Source organism: Glandiceps talaboti, chromosome 11 (assembly GCF_964340395.1).
Source record: "Glandiceps talaboti chromosome 11, keGlaTala1.1, whole genome shotgun sequence".
In the NCBI taxonomy this organism is placed as follows: domain Eukaryota; kingdom Metazoa; phylum Hemichordata; class Enteropneusta; family Spengelidae; genus Glandiceps; species Glandiceps talaboti.
Window position 1 is genome coordinate 2,814,204 of NC_135559.1, and position 22,167 is coordinate 2,836,370.

The 22,167-nt window shown below is 34.7% G+C and overlaps 2 protein-coding genes across 2 annotated transcripts; one reads left to right on the forward strand and one right to left on the reverse strand.

Moving 5' to 3' along the window:
- The first annotated feature begins 4,298 nt into the window (after positions 1-4,298).
- On the forward strand, positions 4,299-11,065 carry LOC144442272 (SPRY domain-containing protein 7-like). The gene is made up of 5 exons (XM_078131573.1): positions 4,299-4,426; positions 5,642-5,758; positions 6,839-6,999; positions 8,088-8,190; positions 8,867-11,065. Exons 1-5 carry the CDS (start codon positions 4,321-4,323, stop codon positions 8,962-8,964), a joined length of 585 nt encoding a protein of 194 aa, XP_077987699.1. The 5' UTR covers positions 4,299-4,320; the 3' UTR covers positions 8,965-11,065.
- A 1,026-nt stretch (positions 11,066-12,091) lies between these two features.
- On the reverse strand, positions 12,092-21,744 carry LOC144441956 (PCI domain-containing protein 2-like). Its single transcript, XM_078131224.1, has 13 exons — positions 21,629-21,744; positions 20,618-20,659; positions 19,941-20,062; positions 19,645-19,710; positions 18,729-18,770; positions 18,245-18,299; positions 17,827-17,930; positions 16,551-16,626; positions 16,107-16,248; positions 15,124-15,224; positions 14,140-14,339; positions 13,366-13,489; positions 12,092-12,665 (listed from the first exon to the last, which is right to left on the reverse strand). Exons 1-13 carry the CDS (start codon positions 21,662-21,664, stop codon positions 12,564-12,566), a joined length of 1,212 nt encoding a protein of 403 aa, XP_077987350.1. The 5' UTR covers positions 21,665-21,744; the 3' UTR covers positions 12,092-12,563.
- Between the last annotated feature and the right edge of the window lie 423 nt (positions 21,745-22,167).

The following is a 22,167-nucleotide window of genomic DNA, read 5'->3' on the forward strand; positions in this document are numbered from 1 at the left end:
TACATGAACGGTTAAAATTAGTTTGTAAGTACGAAAAATATAAAATACTATAGCTAAAATAAAAAAATATTTTTGGCCTGAACGGCTTCCCATACTCCACTGTGACGGTTCAGCAAATGAATCTCCATTATTTATATTCCAGTAGATATCTGGTGAATTAAAGTCACCACAAACAAGAACAACATCACCTGGTTTAGCAGTTGAATTGACATGTCAAAGTCATTCATTGTACATGTTTTGGTATCTGGTTGGAGGTACATATACAGTCGCAAGAAAGAGACTGTGGCATTTCAATTTAATCTCAACCCAAATGATTTCCATATCAGTTTCAAGGTCAGGTCTTCTTGTAGCGACTATGTCATCTTTCAAGGCTACTAAAACACCGCCACCACGACATTTATTACTACTTGTGGTTTCCCTGTTTCTTCGGTAGACTCTGTAGTGACTGTCCAATATTTTAGTATAAATTTTTTTTGAATTTAACCAAGTCTCAGTGAGTGAAATAATGTCCCAAGTAAGTCACTGAAATACATATTAAACTCGTTAAGTTTATTACCGATGCTACCGACATTTTGATAATAAAGTCTAATGTTATTAGGTGATTTGTTTCCCTGGGCAACAGGTATTCTCTATTCGTTCGCCGAGAATGTTCGACAAGTTCACATTGTCGCAAGCGTTTGAAGCGACAAGGGAACGGGGCTGTGGTACCGTGAGTAGAAATATTCAGTTCAGTAGCGATGATTCGGAAAATGAGGGAAGAACGCACTTATAACAATTCCACGGTTCTGTCATGAATTCGTAATTACTGTGTTTGGATTCAGACATGACACTGTTTATACATGTCGCCAAATACCTAGTTAGAGAAATGAATATGGCTCACATGGGTGTCAAGACAATAGATACACTAATATCGTATGTCTGGAGATATCATTCAAGTTAAAGTTTAGTATCCTTTCTTTCTTCTCCATGACGCTCATAATTATGCATGACCTATTGTTATCTTAAAAGTACATCTCATTTGCGTGACGTGACTTGTAATTTAATTATTGTAACGACCATAGCGTCGTAGAGATTCAGTACTTGGATTTTGACCGTCGAGCGGTGAGCATATGGACTCTCCAGCTGGCTCTGGCCTTGAAATGGGGCCCCAGGCCGAACTAAGGGCTTTGATGACTAAAGTCTGTGGTTCCAGTTACACAACATGCATCGTCTCGTATGCAGTTTATCATTTTACTACAAACCTTGCTGATCTGAAAGATTTGATAGTTCATTGGGTGTGTTGTAGAGCTTCATGTATTCTGAGGTTGTGATACACTCGCACTTGCAGTGAAACCGAACATGACACGTCGAATATAGCAGACCAAATTGATTACTTCTGACTGCCTTTTCTCACATACCACATGAATGTTTGGGAGGTCCTGGATTAGCATGGATATTTTCAACCATAATTAGAAGAAATAGAATCACCGACAAATTAGTCCAACGCACTGTAGTTGTCATAGTCTTTGTATCAATAGCATTACCTTTTAGTGTTCCTTGCGACAAAGTGACTGTTCATGACCTCCATCCGACATAGAGCCAAAATCTCTTGATTTATACATGCTGATAGATTTTGAGTGGTGGAGCATCTATCTTGGAATATTAGTGATCCTTTACCTTGGTTTATTGGTGAGTTCAAAATCTAAAGTAAATAATAACTTTATTCACGATTAGATTCTCATATATTGTTTGAATTACGTCATTAATCAAGAGATGCTTCATTACAAATAGATGACCTCTCACCTAGATTCATTGAATCATTCATCTAGAAGAAATAGTGAACTTTCCACAGAATGTTTAAGATTGAGATTAGAACATGTATGTCATAATGTAAATTTCCACATGTAAGACAAGACAGTGTCATTCATACCGTTATCTTGTTTATAAATACTACTCTATGTTGTTTAATCGAAACACTTGACATTCGTTAGCTACTAGAGATTTATTAAGTGCAATTACAATTATAATATGGGATTAGTGCTAAAATCAACATATTAGTAGATCACGCTGTTGTTAGCTCCTGATTGTAAGTAAGTAGCACAAAGGTAGATTATACGATATAGATTGGTAGAATATGCCGAGATTCAAAATATGATATTTCTGGATCGTATCACTACTCCCTCTATAATAAGACGAAAGTTTTAATTAATTATAATTAAAGTCAATGCATCATAGAATCGTTAAGAGAATAGACATTTGAAATATGGAATTATTTCAACTTTAGACTTTCAACTTTACACACAAAAATCAATTAAAGTTTACCTTCATTGTTAAAGTAATGATACACTGAGTTATTCATCATTGTAAATCTGATCAAGTATTATGTCTTAGTTTGAAATGTAAAATATTACAGAATAAGTAAAATCCAAAATCGTTAGTCGTTACGCCGGGATGTCAGAGTCAGTCAGTTCAAAGCCACGTAGGAAGGAAAAAACTAGTTAGGGCGACACTTACAATGAACCATACTGAGTTGGCACTGAATACATTCTTTCCATGACGGCTGGCCAACCTTGACATTCATCCATCGTCGACACAAACCAAAGTAGAAGAAACCCCGTCTGTAACTAATTGATTCCGTAAGCTCTCACTCGCAAATAGATTCTCCAATAGCTATTCATAGGATAAAATGAACATGTATTTCTCATGGAGTTACATAGGAGTTGAAAAGGTTGAACTCTAGTTTTTAATAAACATGGACAGAAAAATATAGTCTAGGAATACATTAATTCCTTACGTACATTCCTGGGCACAGTGCATGCACTGGCCTACAAACTTTGAAACGAGATTTTGATAGACACAGTACGTTTTACAAGGATTAAATTATGATCATTTGCTCTTTGTCTATTATTTGTTTTGTTTTCTGATCCCATCATATAGTAACTTACATAAAACTTAACTTTGCAGCTGCTTTACCGTCAATTTAATAAGGCAAAAATAAAAAAATTGATGTTTGCTTCTAGAATTCTGACAACATGACTTCAGAAGATATGTAGCTATGTGTTTTATTTTATTTTGTTAAAATGTTTGTTGTTAAGAAATTGCTTAGACCCAAAAACGAGATACTCGTACTCTTTGGTCACAATACTTCTGAGAGAGTTTGATATCGATGAGGTATTAAAGAAGTGAATGGTGACAATTATGTGTGAAGTAGACAAACACAACATGCAGACTGTGTAAACCTCAACTTACATTTTTTGAAAGACTCGATTTCTCTGGAATGGGATTTTAAAAAACGAATTGACCAAAGATACTTTAGCAAGAACATTTCTTAAATTAGGGTCGGTCCGGTTACCGGAAATATCCCTTTTATTCATTTAATTATTTTGTCTTTGTAAACATGATTAGTGATGTTTTTGAGGTATACGATGTTATTCTATGGCATATAAATTCCCTGCTCTATGAGCAATATAGAATGGAACTCATACCCCAGAGATTTCGTGCCCATCCGTCTGAAGAAAAAGGTTTTGCTTTATTATCCTCTAAAAACCCTCATGTTGTGTACAAACTGTCAGTGTTTGTGTACAAAGCTTTCAGATGTCGTGACGACTTTACTAAGGAAGTTGAAACATAATTTGCTGATCTGTATCTTTTCTCCTTTCTCTTTTTCATTATTGTATTAGTCTTTTGTTGTTATGCTCTTATCTCTGAATACTTGTACTTCTATTTTTATGTCATGGGCTAAGGCCTAAACACTTGCAATAAACCATATATATAAATTCCCCGATTTGCAAGATTCCATTTATTTGACTACGTTGCTAAGATCTACTAAGGAACTTAAACTCATCAATTTATTTATTCAAAAATATTATATGATTTATATACAGAAACGGTAGTACGGTAGTCAGCAGCACTCGAGTGACTGTGTGGAGAAGTTTATTCAAGTTGACGATTCGGAAATATAATTTATGAAATGATTCATTCTAAATTACATGGCGGAATGGAGGCGCTGGGGTGGGCCCAGGGTGGGGGTGGATTCGCTCTAGAACTCGAACAGCTAGCCATATCGCCACCTAGTGGTCACTTTTAATATTTAAGTCCTAAGGCAATGGCTTGCGATGTGTTCGAATTTATAAATCTCATGATATAATAATGTTTCTGTGCAGTTTTAATAACGATTTTATCTTTTCTAAACGTACGTAAAAACCGAATTCAACAGTCTATTAAATTATACCCGGTGTTCGCAAACTATACCTACTGCATTTTATTTATTTGTTTGTTCGAATCTGAATCGTATTACACACCCGGCTTTCATTCCTAAGCCAAGCTCATTTCACATTCGTAATGGCGGCCTGTTTCTGCTGTTTCCGTCGGTGCTGGGCCGGAGCGGGCTTCCAACATGTCCCCTTGAAGGAACTACCAGCTGTTGTGTTAGATACAGGACATATGGGTAAGTCAAGAACAGTCGAATATCTTTGAAGTTCGTATTTTTGGTCATAGATCGAAGAACGGGATACATTACGGTCTGATTGCTTGACACGGCCACGGTCACAGACGTTAGAAACGTCATCACGTCACGATACCGTCGCACGATCCCACATTGTCAATCTGTGTGAATGAAGTCCCGCACGAACATATGGTACATCATGTCTCAAATATGAACATAATGTTGATTAGAAAAGTTAACCTATGGTGGTATTTTTGTGTCCCATTTTTATGCAGTGGTAACGCAGAAAGCCGGAAGTAGGCATAGTTTTAAATTCGATTGTCGTTCACGCTCTATTTACACTTTACAGTGTGATTTAGTGTTGATGGTCATAGAACGTCGTGATGTTCATTGACATCTAAGTCACGACTAATATGACATTACGACCCCCCGAATGTTGTTGTGTCTGTCATTACCAGCATCTTTGATTGTAATAAATACATGACGTACGCTAAGCTAAAGTAGTTAAAGTACACAGTCAGCGTCAGCCATGTTTGTATTTTTAGTGGGTACGTTAAAACCCTGCTGCTAATTGATTCCTGAACTTAATCAAATTAATAACTTGCTGCCTCTGCATAAATAACTGTGTAATCCGACCTTTTACAGTGTTCATTGTAGAGAATATACAAAGTGAATACTGAGATGGGAGAGTTATTAAAGGAACAATAGAATAATCCCTAGTAATTGCAATGTTTCTTTAAAATAAATGTGGGGATGGGTTTTTTTATTTGATCACAAAAATATAAGTTGGGAAAATATGACTAATTTCAATGCTGTTCTTTCATCAAATTTTAAATCATATTGCTCAAAATTCTACATTTTTACAGGAAAGGTTGATCTAACTACTCCAGATGTATTTAATACATGTTTGCACACCTGCAATGATACACGCATACATACATACATACATACATACATACATACATACATACATACATACATACATACATACATACACATACATACACACACATACATACATACATACATACACACACATGCATGCATACATACATACATACATACATACACACACATACGTAGCATGCACACACACATACATACATACATGCATGCATACATACATACATACATACACACGCACGCACGCACGCACGCTCACACACACACACACACACACAAATTCAATTAATAAAATTCATTATTTTTGATTGACAGGCAATGATGTAGTGATAGTGAAGTCTGGTAGGAGAATATGTGGTACTGGTGCAGCTCTAGGTAATGCACCTATTGTACAAGACAAGGCTTACTTTGAAATGAAAATACAGTCTACAGGTAGAGTACCAAAACTCTATAAGTCTATATCAAATACAGACAAATGCTTTATACACACATGATATAGTCACAAATTTGACCTCCTTCAGCTGAGTAATACAACCTGCATCATTTTATTTTCAAAATGGGTGAGAATGGTCATATTCCAAATGTATAACAAAACATAGTAATACTAGTTATTGTGTATGCAAGAGTCAACACAATACTGTATACAACATGATTTTCCTACATTTTTGGTGAATGTGTAATTTGCATGACTAATTTTTAGCATACAAGCTGTTACTATCTCTGTAAATAGTTGTTGAAAAGTGATGTTGTGTACGATCTCATTGATGCTGAAAACGATGTAGTTAATTTATGGTGACAGCATGTTGTCATTTTAGGTCATGCTAAAATTGGCACAAAAGAATATAATGCATGTGAAAATGAATATATTTGGATTCTAGGTTAATGTTAAACATGAAAATATTGTTTCTCACAGTCAGAGTCAAGAAAGTTGTTCAGAAAAATCCCAAATTTTTGTTGAAATTTTGTTAGCATCATTAGGGGTGTACTACATGACTATCAGATTTGGCACATGATTGCAGTATATTGAAGTATACCACGATGGTACTGACAAGATAACACTAAAAATTTGGGATTAATAATCTGAGCAATATTTTGACTCTGTGAGTATAATAATAATAATACCATAATATACATTGATACAGATCAAATGTGGAAATTGAGATATTGTCATCACTTGTGTATTGCCCTGGTATTTAAAGCAGGAGGAAGGAAAAACAGACATTGTTCAGTTGTGTATAAACAGATCATCAGTCTTCCGACATACAGATCTTGAAAACATTTATTCGAACCAAGTCGTAAGTTGGCAGGTTTGAACCCAGAATGCAGTCATAGGCACCCTAGCTACCCACATGATAGCCACCAACAACCCCAAATATTTCATACTTAATATAATCCATTCTTGACTGTTTTCAACAGGTGTATGGGGGATGGGACTAGCTACCCACATGATGGCCACCAACAACCCCAAATATTTCATACTTAATATAATCCATTCTTGACTGTTTTCAACAGGTGTATGGGGTATGGGACTAGCTACTAGGAAGGCGAATTTAAATGTATTACCTATGGGCAGTGATTGCGAGAGCTGGGTGCTAAGAGAAGATGGCTCTATTTATCATAACAATGAACTTATACATAAACTAGGAGTTACAGTCAATGAAGGTGATGTCTTGGTAAGTCTTGTCAGAAACCTTTCTATATGAAATATTGTACCGAATGAAATTGAACAATCTTTGTGTATATTTACGAACGTTTTGCTTACATGGAACAGAATAATATAGAGTGTTTAAAACTTAAATTATGACTGTCACATGTTCTCCAGAACAAGGTTACAAGGGCTTGTGATTTCTGAGCACATTCTTAATAAAATGAGATTCCAAACATATGCAAAATGATAACAAATTAGCCACCAGACTTGAGATGTGCTTTTGAGACCTACAACAGGTCTCCGAGTCCTCTATTAAAACTATTTAAGGGAACACTGTGTACTAAACTGTACTGTTTTATAGCTTACTTGTATTCCTATAAATCTCACTTTTAGGTTGTGTACATTCAAAATCTATCAGGTGTTTTTATAAGACTTTTAAATATTGATTTAAACTTGTAAAGTTTGGTTACAAAACTGGTCACTAGAATACAACTGTGATATCAGACCATGGACACTGGAACCTGTTACAAACAGGGAAAGTAAACATATGAATTGAATTAATACCTCTTGGCTCAGCATGTTGGAACAGAAAAGACTTGTATTACACACCATGGTTAATAGGAACAGTTTTATGGCTTCTTTATGTGTATATGAAAGGCCAGGGGAACTGGACATTTGTTTGTGAACATGAACTACTATGTAAAGTGGCCATAAAACTTTTTATAAAATGATTGAATGTAATACAAGTCTGTGTACTTCCAACATGCTGTGCCAAGTGTTATTAATCCAATTCAGGTGTTTACTTTCCCTGTTTGTAACAGGTTCCGTTCGTTCACAGTCTGATGTCAGCAGTTGTAATCATATCCCATCCCACAACCCAAGTGTTTGTGATCGATTAAGTATTTCAAATTCTTTTGCTTGAGGTCATGACTTGTGCTTTAATCTGTTCAAGAAAACCAGATTATGAATATTATTGCTTAAATAACCCTTTGTTTGCTACTTACATCGATGCAGTTATACTAAAGATTTATTGGCACATGGAAACATATCCAACAAATTAAACATCTCCAACTTGTCAGTTTTTAAACAGAAATATGATTGGATTTGTTACAGGGTGCTACATATGATCACATAGAGTTTAATTTCTATCTCAATGGTCAGTCCTTACAATGTCCTATCAGTGGAATTAAAGGCACAGTGTATCCTGTACTATATGGTAAGTCAGTCAGTTTTATACACTGGATATTTGTACACAAAAAACTGAGTTGGGTAAAACAGGATTAAACTTGACTGAATCTTTCTGACTAGTTAGTCACTGCCACTTTTTTGACATAGTATTGGAACATTGGAAACTAGTTGATGAAGAGGGGGTCTTGGTGCAGCTGACCACTATGACAATTACAGTGCTTCATGACAGTTGTCAAGTTGTCACTTATGAGAGAACTACACCATAAAAAAATTGTCATTTTTGAAATAAAATAATCAGTTTACAAAGCCTGTCAACCTGAGCAGGTGAAACATTACTCTTGCAAAATTAGGAAAGATATTCCTTCATTCAATCTTGTCAAAGTAAATGTCAGAATCGCTAGAGAGACAGAACTTTTTATAGCGAAGAGGAAAAATAAACTAGAAATCTGCTCGAACAAGTGGGACAATCTAAGAATCGAGTGACACTTCTGCATTATAGGATTCCAATCACTTTATAGCATTTTATAGCAATGTATACCGTGCAATGTAAACCCTTTCTCCTTTTCTTTTCCTTCTTTTTTGTTGTTACTCGACTCTTTTCGAAAATAAAAAAATTAAAATTTAAAAAAAAAAAAAAAAACATTACTCTTGGTCATGGTACAAGACCCTATTAGTACTAATCATATATTTTGTTTCTCTTGTAGTTGATGAAGGCGCCATATTAGATGTACAGTTCAGTGAATTCTACCATCCACCACCTCCAGGGTTTGATAAGATTATGTTTGAACAGTCATTGTTATAGTGTACAGAGGAACAACCCAGTGTTTTTATTTTTCTATTTTATTCCATGTTATTTAAAACCTTCAAGTATCAGTGAAGAGCAGAAATGTTTTTATATGTTTTAATGATTTGGATTAATTTAATCACATTTAGAATCAGTAATTGAGATTATGATTTTGAAAGCCGTGTTTTATTTCTCTAAAGTTACAAAAATGGAAAAAGAAAGAATAGTATGAACATGTAGTGATAGGTGAGTCTGGCATCATTCTGCAGTACCATCTTTTGTATACAGTGGTATCAAACATTAACTATGGTGGCTTGTGAACAGCGCCACCAGGTGGCAGTGTTAGTAATGCAGCCAAGATAAGCACTTGTTACTTCACTGGAAACCAGTAAATAGAGATGTGCCTTGTTCAGGTGTCCAGACATAAAACCTTTGTGTCCATCCTGAACAACGATAACAAGGGTGTCAAGCCAATTTGTGCTGTGTAGATGAAATGAAAACCATACTGCAAACCACTATATTTCATGTAAAAAATATAACACAGCCACAAGACTCCGATTCTCACTTGCTGATCTCATACTGACATGCATAGTAGGTGTTTGTAACCACTGAACCCTCATGTGAAAACATTCTAGACTCAACGGTGTTTTTTAACCTTACATGTGTGCTAAATGAAGCAAGATATTATGAAGGGATGGGGCATTGGATGTCTTTTAGTTGACTTTAGTTAATTATTCATTCCCAAGTATTATGTTAACACATCATTTGCCAAGTTTTGCATCTCAGATATTTGCTGAAATGATATGTTACTGACTGTACATATAAGTTATTGGATTATCAACTCAAAAAAATGACTTCTTGCATATATATTAACCAGTAATATTTATATATACATGTATATATGTGTTTGTATGTTTAGATCGCATGTAGTCTTTAATCAATGATAGGGCGCCCTCACACATTAGTCAAACCGTTTAACTGGAGAACAGGATATATACAGAGCAGGTCACTAAGGGCAGAGCAATATGACGCATTTCACAACCTAGATGCTAGTGAGTTAGGTTATTGCTGTACTAATAATTCTAACTATGTAAAAGAGATAAGAAAATTAATTTTGGCTCCGGCTAGGCTAACCTGTCATTTCAAATATAGATGTAGGTGTATAGAATTTTGTATAATATGCCTCTTATGAATATCGCTTTGTAAGAATAGTGTTAACTTAAAAATTTTGATATGTTGTAGAATTTGCCAGTATTTTCTAACAATGTATGTTAATTTTATATATGATGGCTATAAATGTAGGTTAGTTTAGATGTCTTATTGAAGGAACAATTACTGTCGACTACCATTGCCTGAACTCAGATTCTGATTTTATTCAGAAAATTTAGGAATGATTTCATATTTTTGAAATATTTAATATTTATTTATAAACTTCCAATACCATGACTTGTGATAAACATGGTATTTGCATACACTGTTGGTGTGCATGTTGATTGTTCAGTTGACATCAGATTCAGATTCAGTCTTGTACTCATGAAAATCTGAATCTAAATCTGAAGCCATGTGCATCATATTCACAATAATTCGTAGAGGTCGTTTATGACTAGATAAACTATTATCAGTCTGTGCATGTAGATGAAAATATATGTATATAGAAATATATAGATAAGAAAGAAACAAAGAAACGTGACCAAAGAAAGAGAAAACATGATGTAGGCAGAGGGACCAAAAACAGGCATGAATATGGAAAAACACCAACAGGTAATAACCAAATATGGAAAAATAAGTACAGGTAGTGTCCAAATAAGGATAACTTAGACATGATTTGTGACTAAATAAGGAGAAGTTAGGCACAATAGGTGACCAAATAAGGAGACGTTAGGCATAATTAGTTACCAAATAAGGAGAAAACTGACATCAGAAGCATTTCAAGTGGGGAAGAAAGACAGGAAAGTGTGTGCTAGTGAAAACTGTGGCTTCCAGCATTATATAAATATAGATGTATTAAACTCACAGCAAATGTTACAATATCATTATACTTGTCTATGTGAGACTGTTGTGCCTTTTTCTAATTTTTGTCATTCTACGTTATCTGTTTTGTAATGTATATATTATATATTATGCATAAACATGTTTTCCACATAAAGGCTTTAAAGTGTCAAACTTTCAAGAAGTTGTTATCCTTGTCAATAGAGAGGTTTAGATACACGTCAGAACGTGTATGTGTTCGGAAGCATTATCGTGCAGGCATACACGTATCCACGTTCAGAATACAAACAAGAAAAACATTGGAATGTGCACATGCGCATTGGCATCTTCTTTCCAGAAGGCCACACACATGACTTGGTTTTCTAAACATGTCGTTATTTGTCAGTATTTTTGCCATTTTTCCCTACAACTACCCAAATGGAAAAATGAACAATTACTTTACAGTTATGCTTCAGAACTTTGATATAAAAATATATTTAATTGAAGAAAAATGGCAAACCTTAACACATATTTACAGTTACGTGTAGACCGCCATTATGACATAGCATCGTCTGATACAGAACACATGGGTTGCTTCAGATCACATGACTAGCACGCTACACTTATAAAACACATGTAAATACATGCATCTAAACCTCTCTAATATGAGAATATGAGTGTAACTGTGAATCAATGTTATTCATTGGGCATTATCATTTCCTGTACTCCCTATGTCCAAATAAGGAATCTGGTATGCCATACAGAATGTTGGTGCTGATTGTATATTGTCCTAAAAGGAAAGGAGTGACGGTATAAGTATGCCAGTCAACAATGACAATTCACACATGCCTATAGTGCCCTGCCATACATTTTCTCTATATGTTTCGACCCTAGATATTTTGGCACTACTTTGGACGTATCAGCACCAGTGTGACCTCTAAGCCAATTTGACACACTGACGCACACAATTTCTAGTGACGCACCAAAATGTAGTGTTCTCTTTCTATGTGGTGACTCACAAGAAAAGCCAGTTTTTATCATTTTGACTGACAACAACAAAATTTGGCAATCATTAGAGGGCACACTGATCAGCACCACTAGCCAAGACAAATTGACACTATTAATTAAATGTTGTGGCTATTCTTTCCTAAACAAACCCTGACCCCAACAGTAATTTGTTGAAACATTTATTTCAAAATAAACAAAATGTGACAATAAATGGAATGTCATTGTGGATAGTATAAATCTATTGAATACAAAATGACAAAGGAAACTAAACTGTACAAACATACTTTTCAAAATAATTTTACTGCTAACAGTAACGAGACAGCTCACAAAAACTTCTGAGGGTTTTGATATTTTCGAATTTACTGGTCTCAATTGAGAATTACTTTATTCTGAGAATTTACAAATATTCTGATGTAATCAGTTTGAACGAAAGGAAATTGTCAGTTGTTTCACTCAGTACCCATCAGTTGAAGGTATTATATACGGGCAAGTGGAAACAATGTCTTTCATGGTACCTCTTGCTCACCATTAAACAGTAAAATGAAGGTGCCACTAGAGGGCGCTGTTTACAGCTGTGGTATTCCAGCAATAAACTGATACAAGTACTGGCAGTGAGAATGTTAAGATGACTGTCTCTGTCACTATGATGATGATACTCCAATTGTCTGTGGTGGAGGAAATGCATTCTGTTTACTGATGACTAACTTCTTATGTTGATGAGACATGTAACCACGGATGTAGCCCTACAAAGAAGACCAAAAATATCCTGAATGGTGCATCATGGGAAATATGATAAATATGAATCATTCAGTAATGTAAACAATTGTTACATTATCTGTAACCATAAATAGTCTAGTAATGGTTACCCTGACCATTGTAGGTCTATTCTACTGATAAATCCAGATTAGATATTACAATAACTACAGATAATCGCACAGTTCTTTGCATCTGAGCATGCTCAGTCTGGACTGCAAGTCCCCTATTGAGGCATGGAACACTTAAATAATTCATGCAAGAGAGATGTATATTGTGAACAATATTCACATATAAAAATACTGAAACCAATGTGCAAAGTAGTGCAGCTACCTAAAGGGCATACATTTGACTGACGTCTTGCATAGATTACTTGCATAGATTAAATCTGACAATATTTACTGCACTCTTCCACTTTTCTTTCAAGTTTGTATATTTTTAACAGCTTGAGTTACTACAAGGGTCAAAACTTTGGTTCACTTTGTGACTGTCTAGATAAAAGTTGCAAGTACACACTATACCATGTCAAATTAGTAATGTTTTGCCAGTTATTTAGAAAAATTATAATTCCATTTCAATAGTTTATACCGTGTCAATATTGATGTAAAATTTGCCAATATACAATGTACACCACAAAGTTTCTGAGATATTCAAATTCAGAGGAATTCCAATTTATATCTCTTGACTCACCATATAGATAAGATTTGCCAGTATACACTCAACTTCATCTGAGTCTATGTCATTGACCTGCATCAATCTCAATGCTGTCTCAAAAGCATTCACTGGTAACTGATGTGTCTTCATAATTAAAGACCTAGCAAAATCAAGAAACATTGCATGATTAACATAATATGCAAAGTGGCTCATTAGTATGCATAACTTGTTAAAACTAACATTCTTGTGCTGATGACATATGCAAAGATCTGAGATTGATTTCTAGTAACAGTATTTATTGTATTGATATGCAAATGTGTTCATTAGTATGTATAACTACTGAAAATGTTCATTCTGTTTCTAATTATATATGCAAAGATCTAAGATAAGTTGCATGTAAGGGTACTTACTATTCTGTTATATGCAAATAAGATCATTAGTATGTACAATTGGCTAAACTCATTCCGGTGCTAAGAAACTATGTAAAGATTTGAGAGGATTGTCATAAAAGTATTTATTTCAATAGATCATAACACATAAGGTATATCCATAATTACAATATTTTTTACACATATAATCAATTCCTCTGCATTTTTGTCATATAATATTCAAGCACATACAACATGAATGGGATAAAAGTATTATTTGGGATTCTTCCCCTACCAATGAGTACCATACACACATGATCAAATTTCAAACTGTTAACTAACCCATAAATTTGGTGAAATCAGACTGCTCTTTTTTGTTCACAATTTACACAACCTACTTTAAAATCCAACCAGAATATACTGTATATAGATTATCGCTTACACTTTTTTGAACAAACTTCTGTAGGTGATAATCTTCAGTTTTTCCAGGATAAGATAGACACCACATTTAATAAAGAAAGCTTCGTGTTTATCCAGGGCTTCATTAAATAACAACAAATTACCCCGTTTTACTGCATTGGCAACATCTGAGAACTGCAGTAGGTCGTATTTCTTAAGAAGCACTGCAGTTGGCATCTGACCCTGTTGTTAAAATAACATTTGAGGTATTATTCAACACAAAATGTGAAGGTCTACAATTTGGTATCTTAATTTTTCTGTAAAACTTAGTAAGATATTTTAATGCCATTCTCACACAGATATCTAAGTAGAAGACAACAGGAAATCCAACCTATCATTACAATAGAACATTTTATTTCAAAAAAATTCAGCTGCAAAAAAGATATTTCTAATGGTTTAACTGATATTATCTTTACTGCTTTGAAATGACATATGGAATGACTTAGCCTTTCTCTAAACTTTCATTTGAGTAATCAGCAAAAGCTATTTAAAAAGTTAAAATAGTTTCCTTAATATCCTAGCAAATATATGGTGTTTTACAATTACAGCCATTGTCTGTTTTATAATTTTAAGAATTCCAACGTTCCAAAACTTTTAAAGATCTATGTAAAAAATGAGACTGACATTCTTCTAAAAGTCTTCTCCATTTCATAATATGATGTTGAAAAAACCCACATCATTCTGTACTGATATAGATAGATAATCAATATATCGCCATTGTTTGGTATTTTAGGACTACAGAGTACGGTTCTCTTAAATTTACTAAATACTATTTTTGTTCAGTTGTGTGTGTCTACTGGTACACAATGTGCTGGTTTAAGCATCACAAAACATCTAAGTATAGAATAAAAGAACATACCCAACATCAACTACATATTTGTATTTCTCAGTTTTTCAAACTGTCTATACTAATATTTACATTTACCATATTTCATGGATGACCATTATTACCCACAATTCAACTTACCAACAACATCTTGACAGGTAAGAGGTAGATAAGGATCATTCTCTTGTTTTTCCTGCTGGATCGATGACAGTGACTGAATGCAAATGAAAGGTACTCCTCAGCTGAGAAATTAATAAAAGATGAAAAAATGAGTTCATGAAAGTTTAACAGATCAGTGTGAAATCAAAAATATAGTGTGATCATGTTTACAACTGTCATTTGAGTGCAATGCACTCTTAACGACGTTGATGCAATGTGCATCGAAGTGTACATTCAGAAAAAACATGCACGTTTGATTCGGTTGTAATCAGGTTCAAATCTCCATGCCATTCTTCTATTCTAACCACATAACACAATCTGATTAAAATCCCATGGAGTGTGTACACATCGTAATTTCTTTTTGGCTGTTACGTTTACTGTCATTTGTTCTTTTGTCAGCACTCATGCCATACACCTGACACAATACCATACTATAGGTTTTCCCAAACCACACGAGAGTGCAATGGAAATGCGTAATGTACCAAAACATACGGGTACAGTACTTCAGAGCACTCTGTTTGAAAAGAGCACCAGCACAGAGCACAGACGACGATATTATCATTATTGTTTGGTGGTTCTCTTTCTTTCAATTTTGAACGTTGAGTGTTATATTGTAAGACGGATTCTGGTTAGCTACTTGTAAGTACAAGATTGGGTTCTGGAAAACCTATGGTATTGTGTCAGATGTAATGATATGTAATGAGTGCTCACAAAAGAACAAACGACAGTAAACATAACAGCCAACAAGAAATCACACCTTGTACGCTACATTGTATTTTAATCAGATTGCACAGAACATGACATGGGCAATAATGATGTTAGACTGTAAGATGCATTGAGTTGTTCTACCCTCACAGGCCTCCTCTCTTGACCGATGTGTGAGGGCGCCCCATCATGGCATACTTTACAGACTATAAGTATAATGATCTATGTTTACAGACATCAGTAGTTTCTAAAAGACTCACCACTTTTGAAGTCACTGTCAAACATAGCTTTCCTACCAACGTAGTACCTATAAGTGACTCTCTGTGATATAGGAAACTGGTCTTTGAGGTTAGAACTCTCAATGGCACGGATTAAGGGTTTACATAAATGTAACTTGTTTATCTGGAAGTTGAAATAGAAGAAAACCAAATTTTTAATGCAAGTCATCATCCATAAAAAAATGGACTGATTTTTGCTAGCCTTGAATGTCTTAGACGTTTAAAATTCTGTTCCACAGATTTAGTGATAGACATAATTTTACAGGGGTGTTCAAATCAATTATAAAATAGTACAGTGGTACCAGAATTGCACTTGTATATGTTCACTAATACACTTTTAACAATTATCATAGGTTATAGGGTTTGGAGTCGGGTCAGGACATCTTCCATATTCGTGTGAAAGGAAATCATAAATATATCACATACCTTGAAATAAATCTTAAAGAGTTGATTAACTAAATATAACATTCCCCATTTCTTGGAATCGACCACAGCTGCTCTCCTGTTGTAAGAAGAAAATAGAGCCATATTATAAAGAAGTACAGTACTTAAAGGCACGACTGCCTGGGCCTGGAACCCTATTTTGCATATGACTGACTGTATATTTGGAGGTGGAGAACTTGCGATGACTCACTGGCAAGTAATCACCAAAATATAAACATTCCCTATCTGGGTTTTTCACATGCAAATGCCGCATACAATCCTGAGTGACACACAATCTAAGCAGTTGTTTGTAGGGGAATTTGTCTTATTTTGAAAGGTTTTTTCATTCTATGAAACAAACATTGATTTTCAACTAATTTGTGTATCAAGTTACCATCCTACGACATTCACAAACAATTTGTACACGATACATGACCTGTGTGTTTCTTGGAGCACAGAAAAAATGCTGAAAACATGACCCAGAAGCTAGTGCTCTGTACAGCAGTTTGAATTTCCCACATTTGCATAGATTAGCCATAATCCTCTTTATATAGGGCAGTTCTGTGTTTAAATCATCTATTGATCTCAGAGTCAAATATTGATGCTATTTCATACTTGCTTTCTAAATGAGGATGCAAATCAATTTCTTCACAATTTGAGACTGAGCTTTCTTGAGAAGAAACGCTGGATATGTCTTATAATTTTGGTTTGAGTCTTTTTCATGTGAGTTATTTCAAATTAGAATTAGAGTTAGAATAAATAAAAATAAGCAAGTTTTTTATTGTCTGTCTGTGAAAATGAAATTCTGGTGGAACAGGAGGAAGTTATTTGAGATGAAATTCTGGTGGAACAGCAGGTAGTTATTTTCAGCTCAAACCAAATATCATAAAACATGGTATTCCATAGTATTAGTGATCACTGTTTTTTAATAAAACAACCAGAGTAGAATAACAGCTTTGTACAATTAAAGCTGTGATACCACAAAGGAAGAAAGTATAAGCACAAATCAACACTTGAAAATAGGCAAGATGTTGATTGTTGTATGAATACTTCATATTACTAGTACAAACACTCTAAAACTTGGATGTTGATCAGTGTATAAATACTTACGTATCACTAGCACACACTCTAAAAACTTGGATGTTGATTGTTGTATGAATACTTCATATTACTAGCACATACTCTTAAACTTGATGTTCATCAGTGTATAAGTACTTACTGTACGTATCACTGGCACATACTCTAAAACTTGGATGTTGATCTCTGTATAAATACTTACGTATCACTAGCACACACTCTAAAACATGACATGAGCAGATCTGCAGCTTTCTCCAAAGTTTCTCCAGGACGACCTCTTCCTTTCTTTGCTAACTGTGTGTCTGCCTAATGGAAACACAGATTGGGACACTTTAAGTTTTAAAGTAACTGAGAGGAGCTTCCATTTTCATTCCATCTCTATTTCCTTCTTTGTATTTCTTTCCAACAAGTAGACTTATGTAGCTTAAAACTAAATAAATGTTATGTGGTATTTCTTGCGATAGTATTTCTTTACGATCTAATTTTTAAAAAACTTATCCTAATTTCCAAGTTGGCTTTGCAGCGCTAACGATAGTCCATTACTTTTATGTACTAAGAACAAAGCACCTCTATGTCATTGCTATATTGCACAAAAAGAGTATAGTATCACTTAGACTTACATTATTGGCAAACAGTCTCAGATCTACGACCAGTGTGAACATCAGTGGCAGACCCCTGTAAACAAGAATTGCCCAGTTAAGTATTAGAAAGTACTGTAACACAAAAACACATCTTCAAATATTAACCACTGGCAGCATCATTCCTACCATGACAATATTAAACATTGAGAAGAAAAGTAATTGATTACTCCACCATTTTAAAGTAAAGTTTTCAAAAGTAAAGATCAAATATTCCAATTAATATAGAACTACTGCAAAGGCATTTAGGACTAAAACATGAGATCTTCTTAAAACCATAAGGTCTAAAAATGGGATATTGATTTTTGGTCAAAATGGGTCTGAAATTGGGTTTTGGGTTGGCAGTATTGGCAGCACACCCCTACCACATCTGGCCACTGGTACCGACTTGGAGCCTAAATCTAGTAATTGAACATGCATTTACTCAGATAATCCTTTCCCTGATACATCATATGTATGTACTTACCAATTTTCATCCTTAAGACTCTGAAATGCTCTTAGAAATGCTCTGATTATGCAGTAAAGGACAATGATAAATATACTACACAGACAGGATATATGAATATATACACAGCGCTATCAGGCTTCTAGTTTCACTTTATGAAAATACAATTTATATCAGATGGTTACCAGCTTTAATAAACAACACAGTCTGAGTCACTTGTTGTATACTAGATGCTTGGAAAAGAATAATATCAGAGCATGGTGATCACTAGTCATGTTTTTCCCCACATTGTGTTTTTTTGTACAAACAAATATCCCCTTGGTAGAAAGGGAAGTAGTCTGTAAGATATGACATTTGTGGCATGCTATCAACGATCACACAGTCTTGAGGTTTAGAAGCCTGATAGGTCTCAACAACATGATGTATATAGGCCTTTCCAAAAATTGCCATGGTGGTGCTCTACTTCCTGTCTTTGTGTACCTTGGGGGTATATTTGGCATAGTTACTTGGTTAACCATCGAGCACTGCTGCTTTCCTCGATGTCTGAACAATACGATAACATCCCTGATTTACATATCTACAGAATACCAAGGGACAAAGCTCTTAAGAAACGATACTATGAGGTGATGATACCCCCAATTTGAGCGAGGGCGCTGTATTCTCAATTTCCTGTTTGCAGTCTGGAATGGCCTATTAAGAATAGATCACTAAATGACATGTTATTCTAAAGAACAACAGTTTGTTTATTTACCTATGTACTGGTAAATTTCACTTGATAACTACAGAGGGGTTGTAAATTTGGGCTAAATGAGCTTTACTCTTCTCACAATCAGTAACAGTTATTTTAGCCAACATTTGAACAATTTAGTGGGTTTAAAATCTTGGCTGTACTAAGTAAATGATAGCAGATGGGTTGTTTTCTATAACCAAAGGATACTGTAATGCAATCTTCTGGCACATATGGGCTTCAACAAAGTCATGGTTGGAAACATACCAAATTCCCCTGAAATATGACAAGAAACAAAATCATCAAATTATCACAAAATCAAAAAGTAATAACAACAACACTATACCAGTAATGAATAATGCATTATACAGTCCTGGAATGATTAATGACTTCAACGACATTACCAGTCAGAGCTACCGGTATCAAAGTGACACATTGTTTTTGTAATTCTGTTTTATTCATTCAATATTCTCTGAATCATGGCAACTTTCATTTGATGTACTTACTTAATATGAGCGGCGACCATTTTATCCAAAGGTTGACTAAACCAGTCCTCACACTTTGGTTCTGGATGTTCAATATTTAATCTAGGGTTGGCGATATGAGGATGTCTAAATGACAGCAGAGCCTGACCAAAATAACAGCAAACAGTAGTAAGTTATTCTCAAATAGAAATCTTATAAAATTAACTGAAATATTCAAAGCATTTCAGTTTTGTATATAGAGGAAGTAGAGTGATCAAGTTCTCATGAAAAAAATTGTCTATGTGGGTGTCACTTTTAATATTATAATCCTACGTACTTTAGGACCTCTCAAGGCTGCCCAAATCCAAATAATAATCAGCAACATTATCATATACCCAGTATCACTTCTAATGTAATTCAATGGAGGGCACATGCATTGAACCTGTGCAATAATATCACCCCATAGCCTTTTTGCCCAAATATGGCAGGGGGTGCACTCCTCAAGATTTGTTCACTCAGTGATTTGATTTTGATTTTATCTCATTATCTTTACTTTTTTGCTAATAAACCAATATTTCACAATCAATTTATTTGGATTGAATTTTGCAGACCTCGGTAGTAAGACTTACAGGCCCTCCTAAAGTTGGGTCCTTTTGCCTCACAACCTCAGTCTGCAAAACCCATTCATATCTGTGTTGTAAAGATTAATCTCTACTTACTGCAGCCATATCGCCATCTTTCTCATTCAAAGCTTCTTCAACCTGCAAAAAAAAGAGAGAATTTAGTTGTTAGGATACCTGTGGTATATTAGTCATCATTTCTTGCAATAAGTAAAAATGTGGTGTATAAAGGCATGCTGTCAAACTTTATTTCTGTGGAAATTGCAACATCAAAGCACAGAAATAGAGGTTTGGTTGATAAACATATACAGAAGTGACTATCAGTTATTGCAGTTGATACAAATCTGGTTTATGTTAGCACAGCTCCTCTACCTGATAGAGGGACTGTGATGCTAGGGAGTCTAACCCTATTCCTACCCCTATTAAACTAAACTCTAAACCCCCTAGCTTGAACGTAAATATGTCTCTACTGTATAGCCTAACCATTGTTCTACATTCTTGCCTGAGTCGCTTGTGATCACTTTATATGAAGCCCTACAAATGCATAATTATGAATATTTTGTTCAATTACTTCTACAAGTTCTATTATCATACCATAATAAGTAAAAAATGACTGGGTTCGTCCATGAAGAGTAGATAGTTTGCATCATGGAATTATCACGTTTGCACCAAGCTATGAAAGCACGGGTATTACAATGTGAATGTGAAACTGTTTGTACTTAAAAACTGTTATCTAAACTTAACCATGACATAAAAGATTCAATAATATTGAATCTTTTTAATTGAAAATTTCGAAAATAAATGCCTCCTCATTACTTAAAGATGTGAAAAGTGTCTATAATAAGCTGCTCGTAAAAGACTTTGAAAATGTGTCGTTTCCCTCCACTGACTCCAGGTGTGTGGTTATGAATATGAATGTTGTTTGAAATTTGAAAATAGAAAGTTTCTTTTCAGAAACAAATTTGTAAACAAACACACAAGCTTATATAAAGATGCCCACATGTGAATAAAATGACACAGTCGATTGTAAAGATAATTATATTATCTTGGGTGTTGTAAACATTGTTCTGAGTTCAATGAAGTGGGCTCAGAAACGAAAATAAAACTTGCCTGCTGTAGGTACTGATTCAGCGTGACATGCGCCATTTTGAATGTGTAATCTCGGAAACCCCGGACCAAACCACCTTAACATGGGATATATTAGGTATTAAAAGGAGGGACAAAAGTCTAAGGCTCTGTCACGCAATTTCCTATCTTTTGGTGATTTTGATACTTTGATATTTCTGTATAGATGATACAAAAAAAGTCAGTCAGTTGTTCATAAACGTGAGAAATCCATAAAACTAGAAATTCTTTCCGGACTTGTGTTCGGCTTGTGTTGTATCACAAATGGGATAAGCACGAGCCACGTAGACTTCCCCCAAGGGCGTGGTGCACGGAAGAAATATGTATTCTTCCGCTAACACATATAAGAAATCTTCCAACTTTTAGCCGTAATCCTGTTATAAATGGTAAAGAAATATTCAGTTAATCATAACATGTAATTTTATTGTAAATCAAAATAATGGAAGTTCTGTACTTTTGGTCTGATAATAAATTTGGAACTATGTTACGTGGATGGATAAAGGATATCAGCTACGTGTGTAGTT

What these genes read in the sequence shown, in the direction of transcription:
- LOC144441956 (XM_078131224.1), bottom strand. Translation starts at nt 21,664, where the DNA reads ATGGCGCATGTCACGCTGAATCAGTACCTACAGCAG. An exon ending in ATGGTCGCCGCTCATATTAA is followed by an intron (nt 19,711 to 19,940) that starts GTAAGTACATCA and finishes GTCATATTTCAG; the next exon opens with GGGAATTTGGTATGTTTCCA. An exon ending in TGCCAGAAGATTGCATTACA is followed by an intron (nt 18,771 to 19,644) that starts GTATCCTTTGGT and finishes CTGCATAATCAG; the next exon opens with AGCATTTCTAAGAGCATTTC.
- LOC144442272 (XM_078131573.1), top strand. Translation starts at nt 4,321, where the DNA reads ATGGCGGCCTGTTTCTGCTGTTTCCGTCGGTGCTGGGCCGGAGCGGGC. An exon ending in AATGAAAATACAGTCTACAG is followed by an intron (nt 5,759 to 6,838) that starts GTAGAGTACCAA and finishes TGTTTTCAACAG; the next exon opens with GTGTATGGGGTATGGGACTA. An exon ending in TCAATGAAGGTGATGTCTTG is followed by an intron (nt 7,000 to 8,087) that starts GTAAGTCTTGTC and finishes GATTTGTTACAG; the next exon opens with GGTGCTACATATGATCACAT.